A 22,588-nucleotide genomic window follows, 5' to 3' on the forward strand; every position below is an offset into this window, starting at 1 on the left:
ACTCTTTCTCGTGGTCTCTGTTTTTTAGGATAGAGCAATAAGTATTTGTTGTATCAGCAAGCATGTCCAAGCTTCCAGAGACTCAGATGATCTGTTCCAGTAAATAGGACCCCTTGTTGAGCATTGCAGTGGGAGTCACCATTTGGATGACCTGCTGCTAGTCACCATGGCTGCTTGCCTTCTGCATTCCCCAGACAGGCCAGTTAAATGGGGACTAGGAGAGGGGTCCCACTCCTGGGTCTTTCAGACTTTGGTAGTGGCATTTCTGAGCAGTACCTCAGGAATAGGTGGTGCTCCAGATGTATTGCTTTCTTAGAGTGGGGACCCCTCAGGGGCTTCCGGGAAGTGGGGGTTGCTGAGGGCATCTCTTCAAAAACTAGGGAAATAACTCAGGCTGGATTTTGGCTCCCACTGAGGGAAGATCTAAATTTTTCTGTTGTCTTCATACATTGTAATTATTTATCCTTTCCAAAATTGATACGCTTTTCAATCCTTTTTTGCTGTTCTTTTATTTCATAAATACTACTAAAGTTCCTGTTTCCATTCTTGGCCCATTTTTCTGCGTGGCCTTTCCTCAGTTATTCCAGATTCTTCATGCATCATCGATATTGCTCTTTCATTTCTTGTGTATGTTATGTAGTCTCGACGTTTTGTTTAGAACACTTTTGATAAATAATTTATATTCTCACCTGCTTTATTTTTCTTAATTTTTTCCAGTGTGGAATGGGAAAAGTTGTTTATCAGTGAGATCAAGTTTCTCATGTATTTTGACCTTTCATGAATTGAAAGATCATATCCTTCGTACTTTTTTTTTTGAGTTGTTTCTCTATTACCAATTTGTAGGTGTTTTTTCTATAACAGATATCAGTCCCTTTGCTAATCATATTCTGCAGATATTTTCTCCCGTGTATAACATATATTTTATGTAAGTGTATATGTATATATTTGTAATATATACATATTTTCTGTGTAATATTTTTTGAAATTTTTTACATAGTCTAATTGATCATTATTTTTCTTCTTGGTTTTTATTTTTGTCCATGCTTAGAAAATATTTTATTTTTCACTCCAAGATCATATAAAAGATCATATAATAAAGATGCATTTATAATTTCTTGTAGCAGTTTAATGTTTTTTTCTAATTTTATATTATTTGATAATTTAAAACAAATTTGTTGTGCTATATGATTTGAAGTAGCATTCTGGTTTTTTTTGTCCCCCGAAAGTTAATCCATTTTCCTGGTGTCATTTATTGAATAATCTTTTTTTTTCTCCTTAAAGTGACTTTTTCCAAAAGCAAAAGTACCCTCTGTAAATGAAGCAGATGATTGCCTCTCTCCTCCAGAGCCCACACTACAGTTTGCCTTAACATGCTTTTATGGACTGTATAATCCCCTACAAGGCAGTTCCAAGAGAAATCTGTTGAAGTTGGGAGGGAAATTTCTAACTCTAAGTTAAAAACAGAAAAAGAAAAAAAAAAGCAAAACCATAAAGCAAAAACTCCACCCTATGAAAGGAAACCCTATGACCAAGAATTTTTAAAAAGCAAAAACAAATTCCTTGGAAAATAGTTGAATGCTAACAGTTACTGTGTGCCTTTCCGATATTTTTAATTTTAAGGCTTGACTTGAAAGCAGTGCTTATTACATCATTCTCATGAGCAAAATTGATCCCATGTTTTAGAATACCGTCATTCCCTTGATCCTGTAAATAAACGATGACTATTTACAAGCGTTTCAGCTATATAGATAAACCACTCATTTCAAATAAAAAGAATGAGGGGGGGGGATTAGATTGTTTTCCTGTAGTTCTTGGAAGTATGAAAGTGCTTTGCTTTGAGAGGGATTGCCAGCTTATTTCCATTTGATAGATGTACGTACATGCAGAAAGAGTAGGGCCTCCCATTTTGTGAAGCGCCTTTCTTGTGATGGTTGAAGATTTCTGGATTGTGAGCGTAGCATGAAATTTGTATCCCCTAAATTTTTTTTTTTTATCTTCATTTTATTGAGATATATTCACATACCACGCAGTCATACAAAACAAATCGTACTTTCGATTGTTTACAGTACCATTACATAGTTGTACATTCATCACCTAAATCAATCCCTGGCACCTTCATTACCACACACACAAAAATAACAAGAATAATAATTAGAGTGAAAAAGAGCAATTGAAGTAAAAAAGAACACTGGGTACCTTTGTCTGTTTGTTTCCTTCCCCTATTTTTCTACTCATCCATCCATAAACTAGACAAAGTGGAGTGTGGTCCTTATGGCTTTCCCAATCCCATTGTCACCCCTCATAAGCTACATTTTTATACAACTGTCTTCGAGATTCATGGGTGCTGGGTTGTAGTTTGATAGTTTCAGGTATACACCACCAGCTACCCCAATTCTTTAGAACCTAAAAAGGGTTGTCTAAAGTGTGCGTAAGAGTGCCCACCAGAGTGACCTCTCGGCTCCTTTTGGAATCTCTCTGCCACTGAAGCTTATTTCATTTCCTTTCACATCCCCCTTTTGGTCAAGAAGATGTTCTCCGTCCCACGATGCCAGGTCTACATTCCTCCCCAGGAGTCATATTCCACGTTGCCAGGGAGATTCACTCCCCTGGGTGTCTGATCCCACGTAGCGGGGAGGGCAGTGATTTCACCTTTCAAGTTGGCTTAGCCAGAGAGAGAGGGCCACATCTGAGCAACAAAGAGCCATTTGGGAGGAGGCTCTTAGGCACAACCATAGGGAGGCCTAGCCTCTCCTTTGCAGCAACCGTCTTCCCAAGGGTAAAACCTATGGTAGAGGGCTCAACCCATCAAACCGCCAGTCCCCTATGTCTGTGGTCATGTTAGCAACCATGGAGGTGGGGTAGGTGAATACCCCTGCATTCTCCACAGGCTCCTCAAGGGGGCACTACATCTTTTTTTTCCTTGTTTTTCTTTTTTTTTTTTTTTTCTTAACTTTCCCTTCTTTTTTTAAATCAACTGTATGAAAAAAAAGTTAAAAAGAAAACAAACATACAATAAAAGAACATTTCAAAGAGACCATAACAAGGGAGTAAGAAAAAGACAACTAACCTAAGATAACTGCTTTTAACTTCCAACATGTTCCTACTTTACCCCAAGAAAGTTACCTAATATAGCAAGATTTCTGTGAACTTGTTCCTACTATATCCATCAGAAATTAACAGACCATAGTCATTCCTGGGCATCCCCAGAACGTTAAATAGCTTATCTGTTCTTCTTGGATTATTGTTCCCCCTTCCTTAATTGTTCTCTATTGCTAGTTCCCCTACATTCTACATTATAAACCATTTGTTTTACATTTTTCAAAGTTCACATTAGTGGTAGCATATAATATTTCTCTTTTTGTGCCTGGCTGATTTCGCTCAGCATTATGTCTTCAAGGTTCATCCATGTTGTCATATGTTTCACGAGATCGTTCCTTCTTACTGCTGCATAGTATTCCATCGTGTGTATATACCACATTTTATTTATCCATTCATCTGTTGAAGGACATTTGGGTTGTTTCCATCTCTTGGCAATTGTGAATAATGCTGCTAAGAACATTGGCGTGCAGATATCTGTTCGTGTCACTGCTTTCCGATCTTCCGGGTATATACCGAGAAGTGCAATCGCTGGATCGAATGGTAACTCTATATCTAGTTTTCTAAGGAACTGCCAGACTGACTTCCAGAGTGGCTGAACCATTATACAGTCCCACCAACAATGAATAAGAGTTCCAATTTCTCCACATCCCCTCCAGCATTTGTAGTTTCCTGTTTGTTTAATGGCAGCCATTCTAACCGGTGTTAGATGGTATCTCATTGTGGTCTTAATTTGCATCTCTCTAATAGCTAGTGAAGCTGAACATTTTTTCATGTGTTTCTTGGCCATTTGTATTTCCTCTTCAGAGAACTGTCTTTTCATATCTTTTGCCCATTTTATAATTGGGCTGTCTGTACTATTGTCATTGAGTTGTAGGATTTCTTTGTATATGCAAGATATCAGTCTTTTGTCAGATACATGGTTTCCAAAAATTTTTTCCCATTGAGTTGGCTGCCTCTTTACCTTTTTGAGAAATTCCTTTGAGGTGCAGAAACTTCTAAGCTTGAGGAGTTCCCATTTATCTATTTTCTCTTTTGTTGCTTGTGCTTTGGGTGTAAAGTCTAGGAAGTGGCCTCCTAATACAAGGTCTTGAAGATGTTTTCCTACATTATCTTCTAGGAGTTTAATGGTACTTTCTTTTATATTGAGATCTTTGGTCCATTTTGAGTTAATTTTTGTGTAGGGGGTGAGGTAGGGGTCCTCTTTCATTCTTTTGGATATGGATATCCAACTCTCCCAGCCCCATTTGTTGAAAAGACCATTATGACTCAGTTCAGTGACTTTGGGGGCCTTATCAAAGATCAGTCGGCCATAGATCTGAGGGTCTATCTCTGAATTCTCAATTCGATTCCATTGATCTATATGGCTATCTTTGTGCCAGTACCATGCTGTTTTGGCAACTGTGGCTTTATAATAAGCTTCAAAGTCAGGGAGTGTAAGTCCTCCCACTTCGTTTTTCTTTTTTAGAGTGTCTTTAGCAATTCGAGGCATCTTCCCTTTCCAAATAAATTTGATAACTAGCTTTTCTAAGTCTGCAAAGTAGGTTGTTGGAATTTTGATTGGGATTGCATTGAATCTGTAGATGAGTTTGGGTAGAATTGACATCTTAATGACATTTAGTCTTCCTATCCATGAACATGGAATATTTTTCCATCTTTTAAGGTCCCCTTCTATTTCTTTTAGTAGACTTATGTAGCTTTCTTTGTATAGGTCTTTTACATCTTTGGTTAAGTTGATTCCTAGGTACTTGATTTTTTTAGTTGCTATTGAAAATGTTATCTTTTTCTTGAGTGTCTCTTCAGTTTGTTCATTTCTAGCATATAGAAACATTACTGACTTATGTGCATTAATCTTGTATCCCGCTACTTTGCTAAATTTGTTTATTAGCTGTAGTAGCTGTATCGTCGATTTCTCAGGGTTTTCTAGATATAAGATCATATAATCTGCAAACAATGACAGTTTTACTTCTTCTTTTCCTGTTTGGATGCCTTTTATTTCTTTGTCTTGCCGGATTGCCCTGGCTAGCACTTCCAGCACAATGTTGAATAACAGTGGTGACAGCGGGCATCCTTGTCTTGTTCCTGCTCTTAGAGGGAAGGCTTTCAGTCTCTCACCATTGAGTACTATGCTGGCTGTGGGTTTTTCATATATGCTCTTTATCCTGTTGAGAAAGTTTCCTTCAATTCCTACCTTTTGAAGTGTTTTTATCAAAAAGGGATGTTGGATTTTTCAGCATCTATTGAGATGATCATTTGATTTTTCCCTTTTGACTTGTTAATGTGTTGTAATACATTGATTGTTTTTCTTATGTTGAACCATCCTTGCATGCCTGGAATGAACCCCACTTGGTCATGGTGTATGATTTTTTTAATGTGTCTTTGGATTCGATTTGCAAGTATTTTGTTGAGGATTTTTGCATCTATATTCATTAGGGAGATTGGCCGGTAGTTTTCCTCTTTTGTAGCATCTTTGCCTGGTTTTGGTATTAGATTGATGTTAGCTTCATAAAATGAGTTAGGTAGTGTTCCATTTTCTTCAATGTTTTGAAAGAGTTTGAGTAAGATTGGTGTCAGTTCTTTCTGGAAAGTTTGGTAGAATTCCCCTGTGAAGCCATCTGGCCCTGGGCATTTATTTGTGGGAAGATTTTTGATGACTGATTGGATCTCTTTGCTTGTGATGGGTTGGTTGAGGTCTTCTATTTCTTCTCTGGTCAGTCTAGGTTGTTCATATGTTTCCAGGAAATTGTCCATTTCTTCTACATTATCCAGTTTGTTGCCATACAGTTGTTCATAATATCCTCTTATAATTTTTTTAATTTCTTCAGGATCTGCAGTTATGTCACCTTTTTCATTCATTATTTTGTTTATATGGGTCTTCTCTCTTTTTTATTTTGTCAGTCTAGCTAGGGGCTTGTCAATCTTGTTGATCTTCTCAAAGAACCAACTTTTGGTGATATTTATCCTCTCTATTGTTTTTTTGTTCTCTATGTCATTTATTTCTGCTTTAATCCTTGTTATTTCTTTTCTTCTACTTGGTTTAGGATTGGTTTGCTGTTCATTTTCTAGCTTCTTCAGTTGATCCATTAGTTCTTTGATTTTGGCTCTTTCTTCCTTTTTAATATATGCGTTTAGTGCTATAAATTTCCCCCTTAGCACTGCTTTTGCTGCATCCCATAGGTTTTGGTATGTTGTGTTCTCATTTTCATTCGTCCTCTATATATTTAGCAATTTCTCTTGCTATATCTTCTTTAACCCTCCAGGTATTTGTGTATTTTCTAAGTCTCTGATGGTTATTGACTTCTAATTGTATTCCATTGTGGTCAGAGAATGTGCTTTGAATAATTTCAATCTTTTTAAATTTATTGAGGCTTGTTTTATGTCCCAGCATATGATCTATTCTGGAGAAAGTTCCATGAGCACTAGAAAAGTATGTGTATCCTGGTGATTTGGGATGTAATGTCCTGTAGATGTCTGTTAAATCTAATTCATTTATCAGATTGTTTAGGTTTTCAATTTCCTTATTGGTCTTCTGTCTGGTTGATCTATCTATAGGAGAGAGTGATGTGTTGAAGTCTCCCACAATTATTGTGGAAACATCAATTGCTTCCTTTAGTTTTGCCAGTGTTTCTCTCATGTATTTTGTGGCACCTTGATTGGGTGCATAGACATTTACGATTGTTATTTCTTCTTGCTGAATTGCCCCTTTTATTAGTACGTATTGGCCTTCTTTGTCTCTCAAAACATCCCTGCATTTGAAGTCTACTTTATCTGAGATTAATATTGCTACACCTGCTTTCTTTTGGCTGTAGCTTGCATGAAATATTTTTTTCCATCCTTTCACTTTCAGTTTCTTTGTGTCCCTGTGTCTAAGATGAGTCTCTTGTATGCAACATATTGATGGTTCATTTTTTTTGATCCATTCTGCGAATCTGTATCTTTTAATTGGGGAGTTTAATCCATTTACATTCAACGTTATAACCGTGAAGGCATTTCTTGAATCAGCCATCTTATGCTTTGGTTTATGTTTGTCATATATATTTTTCCCCTCTCTCTATTAATATCCTTTATTGTATCCATACTGAATCTCTTTAGTACTGAACCTTTCTCCAAGTCTCTCTGTCCTTTCTTTGTTTCTCTGTCTGTAGGGCTCCCTTTAGTATCTGCAGTAGGGCAGGTCTCTTGTTAGCAAATTCTCTCAGCATTCGTTTGTCTGTGAAAAATTTAAGCTCTCCCTCAAATTTGAAGGAGAGCTTTGCTGGATAAAGTATTCTTGGCTGGAAATTTTTCTCACTCAGAATTTTAAATATATCGTGCCACTGCCTTCTTGCTTCCATGGTGGCTGCTGAGTAGTCACTACTTAGTCTTATGCTGTTTCCTTTGTATGTGGTCAATTGCTTTTCTCTTGCTGCTTTCAGAACTTGCTCCTTCTCTTCTGTGTTTGACAGTGTGATCAGTATATGTCTCGGAGTGGGTTTATTTGGATTTATTCCATTTGGAGTTCGCTGAGCATTTATGATTTGTATATTTATGGTGTTTAGAAGATTTGGGAAGTTTTCCCCAACAATTTCTTTGAATACTCTTCCTAGACCTTTACCCTTTTCTTCCCCTTCTGGGACACCAATGAGTCTTATATTCGGACATTTCATATTATCTATCATATCCCTGAGGTCCATTTCGATTTTTTCAATTTTTTTCCCCATTCTTTCTTTTATGCTTTCATTTTCCATTTTGTCATCTTCCAGGTCACTGATTCGTTGTCCAACTTCCTGTAGTCTTGTACTATGAGTGTCCAGGATCTTTTTAATTTGGTCAGCAGTTTCTTTAATTTCCATAAGATCATCCATTTTTTTATTTAGTCTTGCAATATCTTCTTTATGCTCTTCTAGGGTCTTCTTGATTTCCTTTGTATCCCGTACTGTGGTCTCATTGTTCATCTTTAGTTCTTTGAGTAGCTGCTCTAGGTGCTGTGTCTCTTCTGATCTTTTGATTTGGGTGCTTGGGCTTGGGTTATCCATATCGTCTGGTTTTTTCATATGCTTTATAATTTTCTGTTGTTTTTGGCCTCGTGGCATTTGCTGAACTTGATAGGGTTCTTTTAGGATTTGTAGACCAATTGAAGTCCTTATCTCTAATTTATCAGATCTACAGCTTCGTGGAGTACACTTTCTCTAACTAACCAGCAGGTGGCGTCCACGAGCCACCTGTTCTCCACAGGCCATTTCTCCCCTGCTTAGCCTTTTTGGTGAGTGGGAGAGTGAGTCTTGTGGGGTCCAATTGGTGTACCAAGCTTGCGTGTGTAGTTGGTTTTGCCTGCCCTGTATATGGGGCGTGTTTCTGGGCAGTCAGGGATGGGGGGTGGCTCTAACAGTCAAATCTCCCTGGTGATCCTAGAGTTTTAAAGCTGCTGCAATAGTCTAATCCTTCAGTTCAGTCCTGCCACAGTTTGTCTCTGCCACTGACCCACAAGTCCTTGGTATTGGCGTATGGCTCTTGAGACTTGCAAGTGGGCCTCTCTTCCAGGCTGTGCACCCCGGGTCCCCTGTTGAGGGATGACTGTGCTATGTCACAGGTGAGTGCTGTCCCCCCAGGGCAGTTCTGGGCTGCTGGGCTGTGTAGGGAGACTCCCAGTCTGCTCAAATGATGGCTGAATGGGGCTTTGTTAATTCACACTGCTCCACCTTCCCACCTCTGGGACAATCAGCTGAGGTTGCAGGGAAGGCTAATGTCCACGCCCAGTTTTGTGGTGTGTGCCTGTTATTTGAAGCACTTCCGTCACACTGGGTTGTCTGGGGCAGCTCTGGGCTATGGGGCTGGCGATGGGCAGGACTGTTTCCTGTCCACCAGGATGATGGCTGTGAGCAGACACCCCCCTTTTCTTGGGAAGTTGTGGTGTTTAGTGAATTTTCTCAGCCACTGGATTATTGCCTTTTGTCTCAGAGCTCTCTTAGTTCTGCTCTTGACTTGACCTGTGCAACTTGCAAGTCTTTGAAGCTTTCTGTATTGGGCTTCTTAGAGTAATTGTTTTAGAAAAAGAAAAAAGGATTAAAAAAAAAAAAAAGGGCCCTCCTCAGAGATCTAATGGGTTATTGAAATGCTAAGAGACAAAGCAACCAGGGCCATTAAGGAAAGGTCCACAGGGCAGAGAGATCAGCTTTTCTTTGGGATTTGCATATGCGCCTCAGGGCCTGAGCTCTGCCCTTCCCCTTTCTATGTTCACCAGAACTCCAAAAATCCTCCGCTTTTATTTTGGAGTTTTTCGTGCTGTTTTTTTTCTATGCCTGTCTCCTGTCTGCTGGGCTGGCTGCTCTCAGATTCTCTAGTGTCTGGTCTCAGTCTATCTACGGTTGGAGTTTGGATCAGTAGAATGAGTTTCCGATAAGGGCTGCCACTGCAGTTCTCCCTTCTCCTTCCTGGAGCTGACAGCCCCTCCTCCCACGGGACTGAGCCTGGCAGGGAGGGGCGCAGGTCCCCTGGCCGCAAAAACTTACAGATTTCGCTGATCTCAGCAGTTCCACGTTTTCATGAGTGTTGTATGAAGTATGCCCAAAGTCAGATTGCTCTGTGGTGTCCAGTCCACGCAGTTCCTGGCTTTCTACCTAGTTTTCTGGAGGAGTAACTAAAACATACAGCTCACCAGTCTGCCATCTTGCCCTGCCTCCTCACCTAAGTTTTGTGTTTTTTTTTTTTAATTCAGTCTTATTGAGATTTCACATACCATACAATCATCCACAGTGTACCATCAATTGTTCACAGTTCATCATATAGTTGTGCATTCATCACCACAATTTCTAAACATTTTCATTGCTCCAAAAAAAGATAAAAATAAGAATAAAAATGAAAGTATAAAAGAACACCCAAAACATTCTATCCCCCCATCCCATCCTATTTTTCATTTAATTTTTGTCCCCATTTTTCTGCTCATCAGTCCATATATTGCATAAAGGGAGTGTGAGCCACAAGGTTTTTGCAATCACAAAGTCACACTGTGTAAGCTGCATAGTTCTACAATTGTCTTCAAGAACCAAGGCCTAATGTGCTGCAGTTTGACAGCTTCTGTTTCCCTCTAGCCATTCCAACACACTAAAAACTAAAAGGTGATATCTGTATGGAGCATAAGAATACCCTCCAGAGTGACCCCTCAACTCCATTTGAAATCTCTCAGCCAATGAAACTTTTATTTCATTTCTCTTCCCCCGTTTGGTCAAGAAGACTTTCTCAATCTCACGATGCTGGGTCCAGGCTTATCCTGGGGAGTCATGTCCCACATTTCCTGGGAGATTTACTGTCCCCCAAGTTTTGATTTTAAATATCTTAAATCTACAGAAAAATAAAATATGGTACTGTTTTAGTTTCCTAGGCTGCTCAAAGCAAATACCATGAAATGGGCCAGCTTAAACAATGGGAAATTATTCACTCACAGTTTTGAGGCTGGGAAAATGTCCAAATCAGGGCATCATCAAGGCAATACTTTCTTCTCGAAGACCAACTGCCAGCAATCCTTGACTCCTCTGCCACATGGCAAGATGCAAAGCAGTGGCTGCTAGTTTCCCTTCTCTTCTGGTTTCATTGCTGTCAGCTTCTTGCCTCCTTGGATTTCATTCTCTTAATAAGACCCCAATAGTAGGATTAAGACCCATCCTGACTGAGGTGGGCCACACCTTAACTGAAGTAACCTCATCGAAAGGACCCACTTACAATGGGCTCACACCCACAGGAATGGATTAACTTTAAGAACACGTTTTTTCTGGGGTACATACAGCTTCACGCAACCACAGGTACAATGAACAGTCTGTTTTCCCTTCAACTGGAATCACCAATTGTTGACATTTTGCAGCTTGTGTTTAACACATCCCTCTTTCTCTGCGTATTCACATTTCTCCAGTTGTCCACAGAATCCTTTTAATTTTTCTTGATTCAGAATCCAGTTGAAAATCATGCATTGCTTTTGGATGTCATGATGTGCCATGTTCTTGAATTTAGCACAGCTCGTCTGCCTTTTTTGTTTATTTGTTTTGTTTTGTTATACCGATGTTTTTGAGAGGTCTCAGTTTAATTGGTCTTGAACATTAGCCCACAATCTAGACTGGCCTGATTACTTCCTCATGATTAGATTCAGGCCAAGCCAAACATGCTGGCGAGAAAAGCAGGTTGGTCATCGGGTACCTTTCTCATGGCCTCACGGCAGGAGGTTCCTAATGCCAGTTTGCTTTTTAGGGGCACTAAATTTGATCATTTGTTTTAAGCAACAGATTTATATATGATGAAGGTATCTCTTTTCTAATCAACATCGTCTGTGTGGTTTGAGGTTGTGTGAATATCCTGTGGTTTTAACATAATTTGATAATCCTTCTCTGAATCAGTTATTCTTTAGCTAATTGAAAAGTGATGATTTCTTGTCTAATTCTACCATTCCTTCCTTTGTTAGCTATAATTCATTGATTTTATATTAAGATGAATTATTTTATTGCTGCAGTTATTTTGCTAACAGTTTTTGTACTAGTGAGTTAAGTAGAAGTCTGCGTGCTGTTGTGTTCAACAAATGTCCTAACAGGGCAGGGAAGAAGATGCTATTTTGGGATCATAAGTGCACTTTCACATATTAATATCTCCACATAATTTCCTCTTGAAAATTAATCCATCAGTGTCACTAATTTGAATTAAATAAACCATTTACTTTTTCTTTTTTCAAAATTAATACTTTCTGTATTTATTATTTTTTTTTTTTGCTTTTCTATTTCTTTTTTAATTGCCCAATTCCTTAGATTAATTTCTGTTATTTTTGTTCCCCTAACATTTGTAAACATTGTACATCAATTTTCCATTTTAACAGCTATGGAAATACAAAGGACTCTGAATCAACTTGGAACACCCCAAGATTCTCCCGAATTAAGGCAACAGCTGTAAGTATTTAATTTAGAAAAAAAAGAAAAGAAAAAAAAAAAAACAACTGTTGTTTTGCATTGTTATCAGTGTAAAAAAATTTCTGCTCCCTTACCTAAACATTTGTAGTCAAGTTTGGGTTTTCTAAGTTTTTCCTTTTCCACAGTAGGCAGGCATATTTCTATTTTAAAGATTGAATTTACTTATCAAGCAGAATTCCTTTACTTGCCTTTCTTATATTTTTTAAATAGGTTGTTTTCAAAAGGCATTTGAAAAATCATGCTCTTGGTTTCTGTGTTTGTGTTGTTTCCTATAGCTGACAGTCCCACAGCAGTGTCCAATATGAACTGTTCCACCAAAGTCTTATCACTGTGTCATTTAGCTTCAGAAAGCATTGGCCTGTATTAAAAAAGAATAATTTTTATAATGAAGCTATATGATACATAGCCCAGTAAATTAATATGTTGTAGAAGAACAGTAATGATACTAGGTCAATGGTGTTATGGATTTTATAGTGTTTTTATACATTTTCTCATCTGAACCTTAGAAAATAGGAGTGAGATGGATAAATGAAATGAACTGTTTTTGTTTTGCTTATAAGGAGAATATGTCAGTTGAGGATTTGATGATTTGCCCAACATCATTCAGAACCTGAATCTTAAATCTTGGTTCAATACTGTTACTGCTACAAATGAATTTCACAGACAACATTAGGTATAGAAGGGAAAAATTGCAAAGAGGAAGAAATTAAAAGATGGGAATAGGAATTCATATTTGTCATGAAGTATAATTTAAAGGATTTCTTTATATTTATAATTTTTTTTTTTTTACTGTTGTTTTTTGCATTTTACCACCTGGTAAAAATGCTCCAAATCTAAAATAATAAACCATTATCTATTAAAGTAAAGTGGAATGGAAATACATAATTCTAATAGTTAGATATTTTGTTAAAATTAATAGTGAAGATTCTAAATGTGTAAATATATAAGCATAAATATCGGTAAACATAGAAACATAAATATATAAATACATAAACATAAAACATATAAATATAAATCCAAAGTAGATTCTTTTTAGATCCCCGACTATATTCTTCCAAAAATGATAAAAGATCATGTTAAAGATAGGATTTTTGGTAAAGAGAGATATAGGTAAAGTTATAATTCTTCCTTATGAAATAGATATCCACACTTAAACATACTCTTACATCCTATGTGCGATCAGTATGTGTTTAAAATGAGATAATATACATGAGAGGTATGATGTTGTAAAGCATCACGTAAATACAAACTTATTTTTTTCTTGTCAAGCTCTTTGGTTTGAAATCTTCCTTTTTACTTCTAAACTAGCTAGCTAGATTTAGATATGATTTACCTCTTTCATTGTGTTCTGTGCCCTCTACAGGGAAATGCTACAAGTATACATACCAAACTTAAATAATAGTCCACTCATACTGTTATTTATTACCCCCCCCCCCCCCTTTAAGTATGCATGGCATATTAGGATATAAATGCCCAGTTAGAAAAACAGGAGAAGCCAGGTATTCCCTGAAACCTGGGAACGGGGCAAAGTCTAAGGCAACAAATCTTGATCAGCTGCTTCTGGGTGCGGAATGTAGAACCTTCCATGAAATACTTGCACCAAATTTATCAAAGGATAGAATCTGAAAATTTTGTTTTCATAGAGTAAATTCAGTAAGTCTCTGAAAAAGCAATTTTTATAAAATGATGCATTAGGGCTGATTGAGGCGGCAAGTTGGTGCTTCAGGAAGCATATAAGTTCTCTGGCTGTAATGTGTGTTTTCTCACTTTAGGCAACAGAAGCAGCAGTACACTAACCAACTTGCCAAAGAAACAGATAAATTGATTAAAGAGTTTGGATCTCTTCCCACCACTCCCAGTGAACAGGTATCAAGCTTTAAGATGCATTGAAGGATCCAATGTGAAAGAAATCAAATGAGTTGTTGGGTCTGTGAACTGTTATGCTAGCAAGGAAATTCAGATAAAATGTTCTATTTGAGATTAGTTCACGGATCACGGAACGCAAAACTATATTTAATTGCTCAGGTAGTCTCCTGTGGTTCAGTAAAGCAAAAGTGAGTTTCCCTGACCCATAATTAAGTAAGTGCTGGATAAATGCTTCCTGAGTAAATTGTTCCCCAGCCTCACAGGCCTGACGGCCAGGCAGCACACAACACTCATTCTAGTGGGAGGTTTCCCTGGTGCATGCAGTTATTTCCTTGCTTTGGGCCGGTGGGGGCGGGAGGTGGGGGGGATGGAAGTGTTTACTCAGGTGAGAGGATAAGGTTTTATTTGCCTAAAAAAAGAATGGTTTTAAAATAACCTCAAAATCATACCCCATATTTTAGGAGCATGAAACTTTGAGGTGGAAAATGCAGCATTATAGGCTCAGTGTCTGAACATATTGTCAGAATGTCTCTGAGCATTAGTCAGTGGTTCCCTGTTACTGGGGAGTGAGTGCAGGTTTCAGAATTGAAAAGCTAGGTGGTGGTAAACGACATTTGCAAATTCCATAGCCCTTCACAGCTTGATTCAAGTAGCTTCTCTCCCTTCTCCCTTTCCGCTAGCGGCAAAGGAAAATACAGAAGGATCGCTTAGTGGCTGAATTCACAACTTCGCTGACCAACTTTCAGAAGGTCCAGAGGCAAGCTGCTGAGAGAGAGAAGGAGTTTGTTGCTCGAGTAAGAGCCAGCTCCAGAGTGTCTGTAAGTGTTTAAAATGCATTATAAAAATGAATACCATGATATTCCCTAAGGGTCTTTAGCATGAGTATATGCTGGGAAGATGTGAAAAACAACTTGGCATGTTTCAGTCATGAAATCTGTGAATATCCTGGAAATCAACATTTGAATTTTTAGTTTCAGGTTTTTCTTTTCAATTTCTAAGAAGGGGGGTGGGGGAGTGGTCGTATGTTACTGTGGTAATTTTGTCCATCTCTTGGCATAACAGATTGTGGATTACTGAAAAATACTTTGTTTAAAAAGATTAGGGGTCAAACCCTGATGATTATTCTCACATTCACTTGGTTCACTTGAGGCTCTCAATTTGTGTAAATGCTGGTGTAGTTAACACTTTGCTCCTGGATTATATAAGGATGATGGAAATGGAGAGGGAGTGTATCGTGTTAGTACTGAAAAATGAATATAAACCTTAAGAAAAATAAATGAAAAGATGATGTAAAGTGGAATTTTGAGTTTCTAATTTTAAATTCCCTTGAAATCTATCAGTTGTTTACCTCTTCCTTAATGTAGAGGTTCCAACTACATTTAACCGGCAGTAAGTTTTAACCAACTAACATTTATTATTTGGCCCTTGAAACTATTTAATGAATTCCTTCCTAGACAGCTTAGGGGATCATTATATTATTTCTTGAAGTAGTTGACCTAAAAAATTAAAATTAGAACAAGACCTTCTGTTTCCCTCTCTCTCTCTATATATATATATATATTTGCTTTACAAACTTACACATGCATGCACACACACAAATCAGTTTAGATTATTATCAAGGGAAATGTGAGTGTTGATTTTATTTTTCTTGTTCTTGCTTTTCTTTGCCCCTTCTTAATCCATCCTATTACTAATTTATTCAGGGTGGTTTTCCTGAGGACACCTCAAAAGAAAGGAATCTTGTATCCTGGGAAAGGTAAGAAAAGCAAAACATTGTCTAGATTGAAAGGTAATTTTTCAAATTTTCCTAGAACACAATAATCCTGGAACACAATTAAAGCTTTTAGTATGTTATATCACATATAGCCTAAGTTATTTTTAAATTGAAAGCAGATAATAAATTTGCATACCTATGAAAAATTTCAAAATAATTATGAAATATCATCCCTATATTGGAATAATAAAGGACTCAGTAAATATTTATTGACTTCATAATTATTTAAAATAGATTATTCCCTTGTGTCTGGTTTAATTCAACCAAGAAGAAATACTCAGTTGTCCCATATCGCTTCCAAGAAATAAACCTATATATAAGATAGAATAGTACCAGTGGAATAAAAAATGAGTAAAAGTTGATGAATATTCCTGTTATATCCTTAGGATATTTTAAATTAAGCAATTCTCTGACTTTGAAGAAAAAAAAATCTTATTAAGTGATTCTTAAGTAGGAAATAAGTCCCAATGTTTTTAATACCACTCTTTCCTTTTTCCCTATTCTTTTCTTTCTGTCAGCCAAACTCAACCTCAAGTGCAGGTGCAGGATGAAGAAATTATGGAGGATGACCTCCGCCTCATTCAGGAGAGAGAGTCTTCTATTCGGCAACTTGAAGTAAGCCTTACACTTGTAGAGTTGGGCTACAGCTCTGTTCTGAGCAAGTTGTTCTCAAGATCATATTGGGAGAGGGGTCAAGAAAGGAAACTCAATAAATGGATTGGTTTGGTGACATTTCTAATATAACTTAGAATAATTCCTTTTATTTTGGGGGAAAAAAAACAGTTTCTAATCTCTTTAGTATTTGTGCTAAGGTGAGAGCACAGTAGCTGCCCTCCCACCCAACTTTTTTTTTTTTAATTCTATTATGTCTGCCAGTCTCCTTGGCACTGAGAAAATATCAATCTAGAGACTGTCCGCAGAGTCTGGATGGCTTCCCATGGCCATGATACACATCATGCCTGGATGAATAAAACTTACTTCAAGAGGTTTAAAGTATTTATTTCTCTTCTGTATGTGTATGACATCAAAAAGATCTAACAGTTTTATTGAGCCCTGGTTTTGTGGAAACTGCCTGTTTCCTAGAAGGTAGATAGCTAACAATAGCTGGCAATTTATTGAAGGCTTTTCTTGTGCCAGGTACTATGGGATAAATTCTTTATGTTAATTATCTCATTTAGTCCTCACAAAAACTCTGAGGTAGTTAACAATATCATTTTATCATCACCATTTGACAGATGGGGAAACTAATACACAGGGTGATTATATAAGTTATCCCACCTCTGTGAATAAAGTACTCTTTAATTGGGCAAAATAATAGCTATTATGTATTGAAAAAAAGTAAATTTATATCCTCTTCATCCATCACTATTTTGCTGCATTTTCAAATATATTAATATGAGACTTTAAATTTATCCCTAATTTTTTTATGAACTGTCAAATTGATGGATGAATTATTACTAGAAATAAATCATAACACATTTTTCATACTCTTGTGAGTAGATGCTGCTTGTGATCACAGAACTATTGGGTATGAGAGTCATGTCAGGGACGCCAGGCCCTGCCTCTGCACTACCTTTGGGTCCATCCTCCTCCTGATATTTTGAATGTTATGGTCTTATTTTAGAGGGCCTGTTGTTCATGGTCTACTTAGGATTTCTTGTAGTAAAATATTTCCAATTTATGTATGGAATGAATTTATGTCCGACATCTGACCTACACGTGAGGGATGGTTTGAGTTTTCTGTTTTCCCCTGTTGCGGAGTGGGGGCTGAATTTCTGATTATAACACAATGTTCCTTTTTCCTGTAGGCTGATATCATGGATATTAATGAAATATTTAAAGATTTGGGAATGATGATTCATGAACAAGGAGAGGTCATAGGTAAGCCCTACTGATTTACAGTGTCTAAACTGTCTAAAACAGTATCTAAGCTGTCTAAAACAGACTTCATTTCTGGCCCTTACTGGGTGAAATGACCGGCTTCATTTATTTTAGAAGCCTCAGATTTAATCTGGGCCTCAGGCTGCTGAGACCACGAAAGAAACCATGGGGCATCATTGCAGCTGATTTCCAGTGCCTCTAGCTTTGGTCAGAGCCTGCTTTGATCCTCATCGTGCCAAGGATTTTTGGGAAACTTGTATTTGTAGTAATGCATGCTGTCTTGTCTTTTAGAGTAGAGGACATAGATAGCCATTTGCCTGATCCTTCATTCTAATGGCGTACTGGTAGATTAATTTTGTAGTATTACTTAGATGCTATGAGTTCTTTTAAAATTCATTTTTATAAAAGGCAGTGACTAAGGCTTCCTTTAAATTTTAAATATAATGGTTCTTCAGTTAACATATAATTGTGAGCCTTGATCAGGATCCTGGTCATTTTTACCATTTTGAAACACGGAGATATCTGTGGGTATATCTCAAGATACATTTAATATGTTTTCTCTCATTCAGTTCAGTTGAAATACTGATGCCTTTAGTTAAATATAATCATTGTTTGTTCATTCTTGCGCTACTCTTTAGTTCCAGTAGATTATGATAAAATTTCAAAAAATCAGTCTTTCATTTTACAAATATTTTTTGAGCACCTACTTTGTGCCAAGCAACAACCTAAGCATTGGGGATTCAGCAGGAACTAAATAACAGACCCTCACTTCATGGGTCTTATTATCTAGTTGGGGAACAGCAGGTAAAAAACAAGAAAGGAAAGAGAAAGTAAAGCAAGTGTAAGGTGATACCTGTTATGGAGTAAATAAGCCAGAGTAGGGGGTGCTGCTACTTTGCAAAGGGTACTCAAGGGTAGTCACTGACATGAAACCCTTTAGCACAGACCTCATGGAAGTAAGGGAGCAAATTAGAGAGTTTTCCTGACAGAGGGAAGAGCAAGTGCAAACGCCTCGGGCAGAAGCAAGCCTGACATTTTTGGTGAGCGGAGAGCAAGAGGGAGATGAAGATGGTGTCAGGAGCCACACAGAATTTTCATGGGGGTCCCAAGTCACTGTGAGGACTTATGTTTGATTCTCATTGGATGGGAAGCCACTGAGGATTTGAATCAGCAGACATTAGGATCTGTCTTAAGTTTTGAAAGATTCTGAAACTTTGGATTCTGGGTTGAGAACAGACTGTAAAGGGGCCAGACCAGTAGCAAGGAGACCACATAAAAGGCCATCCCTGTAATCCAGGTGAGTGATTGTGGCAGCTTGGCTCAGGATAGAAGCAGAGGTTGGTGTGAAGTGGTGGAATGTTGACTATTTTCAAAATGGAGAGCCAAAAGTATTTACTGAAAGGTTGGATGTGGGTGTGAGAGACAGAGCTGAGTCAAGGATTTCTCTGAGGTTTTCGCCTGGTCTACTGAAAAGGTGGGGTTGCTGTTTTCTGAGATGGGTAAGTCGTAGCTGGAGCAAGTTTGGATGGGTGTAAATCAGTCATTGGGGATATGTTAAGTTTGAGGTGCTTGTTGACACCCTAGTGAAAATGCAGTTTGGGATTTTGCAAGACCACCCCCAGATTCCAGTAATTGGCTGGAAGTTTCACAGAACTCAGAAAAACTGTTATATGCAAGTTTATGGCTTATTACAGCACAGAGATACAGACTGAAAAGACAGGGAAGAGGGGCACAGGGCAGGGTCCGGGAGACACCAGGCACGAGCTTCTCGTCATCCTCTCCCAGTGAAGTTGGACAGACAGCGCTTCCTTCTCCCAGTAGGGACGTTCACCTGAGCCTTGGTGTCCAGAGTTTTATTGAGGATTGGTCATACAGGTATGGCTGACTGCCCACGTGGCTGACTTTGGTCTCTAGTCCCTCTAGAGGTCAAGCTGACACTGCAGGGCTCATGGCCCCCACCATAAAGCACATCGTTAGATATGTGTAAAATTGCTGGCATGGCCCAAGGTAAACAAGGACACTTAGAGCAGATGGGATATTTCACTGATTTGGAGGTCAAGTGCCAGATGTTTAACATGCACGGTACAAGGTGACAACCCAGCCTTATTGAGTTAACCCTTTACTGCCAGAAGTTTGGGTAGGCATTGGTAAAATGAGCCAGAGCTTGGGGAGAAGACTGGACTGAGGATATGAATTTGTGAGTCATCTGTTCACAGATGGTGTTTTTAAAGCCACAAGCTTGCATGAGATGACTTAGGAACTAAATGTGGAGAGAGAAGAGAAGGGGTCTGAGAACTGAACCATGGGTACTGCAGACATTTCAGAGGGCTCAGCAAGCCACATCCATTTGTCTGTGCAATGTCTGTGATTGCTTTCATGTTGCATGGAAAAGTTGAGCAGTTGTGATGGAGACTATATGGCCTGCAGTGCCTCACATATTTACCATCTTGCCCTTTATAGAAAAAGCTTGTGACCCCTGATTTTAGAGCACAGAGAGCTGAGGAGGAACTGACAAAGGCTAAGAAAACAAAGCCAGTGATGTAGAGGAAAACCAAGTGAAAATGATGAAATAAAGATGAAGTAAAGAAAGTTTTTCTAGAAGGATGGATGGTCATCTGTTTCAAATGCTGCTGTTAGGTTAAGTAAAAGGAGGATTAAGAATTGACTGCTGGATATAACCAATATGTAGGACATAGGTGATCTCAAGAAGAGTGAGTGAAAGTGTGATGATAGTAGGCTCCAGAGAGAATGGGGAAGAGGGCTGGAGACAGCAAGTACAGGCAACTCTTTGCAGAAGTCAAGCTAGAAAGTGGAACAGACAAATGAAGGCACAGCTGTAAGTGGATGTGAGGTAAGGAGGCAGTCATTTGTGTTTTTTTTAAATTTCTTATTCTGGCAACATATACATAACAAAATTTTCCATTTTAACTGCTTTCATGTATACAATTTGGTGATATTAATTACATTCACAATACTGTGCTACCATCACTACCATCTATTGCCAAAATTTTACATATCACCCCCCAAACAGAAACTTTCTGCCAACCAAGCAATAACTCCTTATTCCCTTCCCTCCCCAGCCTCTGGTAACGTGCAGTCTACTCTCTCTCTCTCTGAATTTGCTCATTCTAGGTATTTCATTAAGTGAAACCATGCAATATCTGTCCTTTAGTGTCTGCCTTATTTCACTCAGCATGATGTCTTCAAGGTTCATCCATGTTGTCACAAGTATCAGAACTTCATTCCTTTTTTGTGGCTGAATAATATTCCATTGTATGGATATACCACACTTTGCTTTTCTACTCATCTGTTGTTGGATAGTTTAGCTATTGTGAATAATGGTGCCAGAAACATTGATGAACAAATATCCAAGTTTGTTAACTTTTTGGGGAACAACCAAACAGTTTTCCACAGTGGCTGTACCATTTTACGTTCCCACCAGCAATTTAGAAGGGTTCCATTTTCCTTTCATCCTCTCCTACACCTGCTATTTTCTATTTTTTTTAAAATGACAGTTGTCCTAGTGGGCTTGAAATAGTACCTTATTGTGGTTTTGATTTGCATTTCCTTGATGGCTGATGATGAGGTCTTTTCATTTTCTTGTTGGCCATTTGTACGTCTTCTTTTGAGAAATGTATTCAAACCCTTTGCCCAGTTTCTAATTGGGTTATTTCTTTTTGCCATTGAGTTGTAAGAGTTCTTTATATATTCTGGATGCTAATCCCTTATCGGATATATAGTTTCCAAATATTTTCTCCCATTCTTTAGGTTCTCTTCTCACTTTCTTGATAATGTGCTTTGATGCACACAAGATTTTAATTTTGATGAAATCCAGTTTATCTAATTCTTTTTTCTTTTGTTGCTCATCCTTTTAGTGTCATGTCTAAGAATCAATTGCCAATACAAGGTCATGAGGATTTACTCTATTTTCTTCTGAGAGTTTTATAATTTTAACTCTTATATTTAGGTCACTTATCCATTTTGAGTTAATTTTTGCATATAGTGTGAGGTAGAGGTCCAACTTCATTCTTTGCATATGGATATCCAGTTTTCTCAGCATCATTTGTTGACGGAACTGTTCTTTCCTCATTGAGTAGCTTGGCAACTTTATTAAATATCAATTAGCCATAGATGTTTTTCCCCGTACTCTCTATTCTTTTCCATAGGTCTCTGTGTCTTATGCCAGTATCACATTGTTTTGTTTACTTTAGCTTTGTAGTAAGCTTGAAGTCAGGAAATGGGAGTCCTCCAACTTTGTTCATCCTTCTCAAGATTGTTTTGGATCTTCAGTGCTCCTTGCAATTCCATATGAATTTGAGGATCAGCTTTTCCATTTCTGCAAAAAAGGCAATGTGGTTGAACATCTCTTGTTATATTATTAGTTATTCTGTTTTCTCTCCATGAGGATTCAGAACATGCCACCCTCCTGGCACAGTGATGTTATTATCAATCATGGAAGCTCACTGAAGCTTGGAGTGTCCTGAGTTTATTTGGGTTTCATTATGTAGGTATGATTAGTGGAATCAGTGCCCACATGTTTGAACTCAGTCTGCAGATCCTCTCCCAGAGGTTGGGGAGACCAGGCTAACATGGTTTGTTTGTTTTTCAGATGGGAGCTGTAACATTGATAGAAATGATTCACTAGGGAAAAAAATGATGATGACGAGAGAGAGAGAGAAAGGAAAATTGCTAGACTGAAATCTTGGAGTAGGTGACAAGGAATGGGATGAAATACACAAAGGGAGAGGTTGGATCCCTAGGAGCAGGAGAGAAGTCAAAGCCCACAGCTATCATGGGAGAGTGTAGAAGTGACTCTGAATCTCCTTTTGTGCCAAAGACATTGACTGACAGTGATCATGTGTGAAGAGGCATGAGAGGTTTGAGGAGAGAGAAGAAGGTTTGACATAGTCCTCTCGGAGTTATGGAAAGAAAGTAGGCTTGCTTGGGAGTCTGGAATTTAAAATGAAAATAGTAAGCATAGGTTTTTCTCTTTTTGTCCACCTTCAGCTGCTTGGGCACAGCTTGGGGTTTTGTTGTGTAAGTATGACTA

General features: G+C 38.1%; 1 protein-coding gene across 3 annotated transcripts in view; it reads left to right on the forward strand.

Annotated features, from left to right (window-relative positions):
* The window catches only part of STX7 (syntaxin 7), a 62,489-nt gene that overhangs the window by 34,612 nt on the left and 5,289 nt on the right, over positions 1 to 22,588 (forward strand). For all 3 annotated transcript variants that reach the window (XM_037842522.1, XM_037842524.1, XM_037842523.1), the window contains exons 3-8: positions 11,927 to 11,996; positions 13,790 to 13,883; positions 14,564 to 14,701; positions 15,587 to 15,639; positions 16,176 to 16,272; positions 17,466 to 17,538. In XM_037842522.1, coding sequence (XP_037698450.1) covers positions 11,927 to 11,996; positions 13,790 to 13,883; positions 14,564 to 14,701; positions 15,587 to 15,639; positions 16,176 to 16,272; positions 17,466 to 17,538 — 525 coding nt within the window. The remainder of the gene's footprint in view (positions 1 to 11,926; positions 11,997 to 13,789; positions 13,884 to 14,563; positions 14,702 to 15,586; positions 15,640 to 16,175; positions 16,273 to 17,465; positions 17,539 to 22,588) is intronic.

Source organism: Choloepus didactylus, chromosome 7, assembly GCF_015220235.1.
Source record: "Choloepus didactylus isolate mChoDid1 chromosome 7, mChoDid1.pri, whole genome shotgun sequence".
NCBI classification, from domain to species: Eukaryota; Metazoa; Chordata; class Mammalia; order Pilosa; family Megalonychidae; genus Choloepus; species Choloepus didactylus.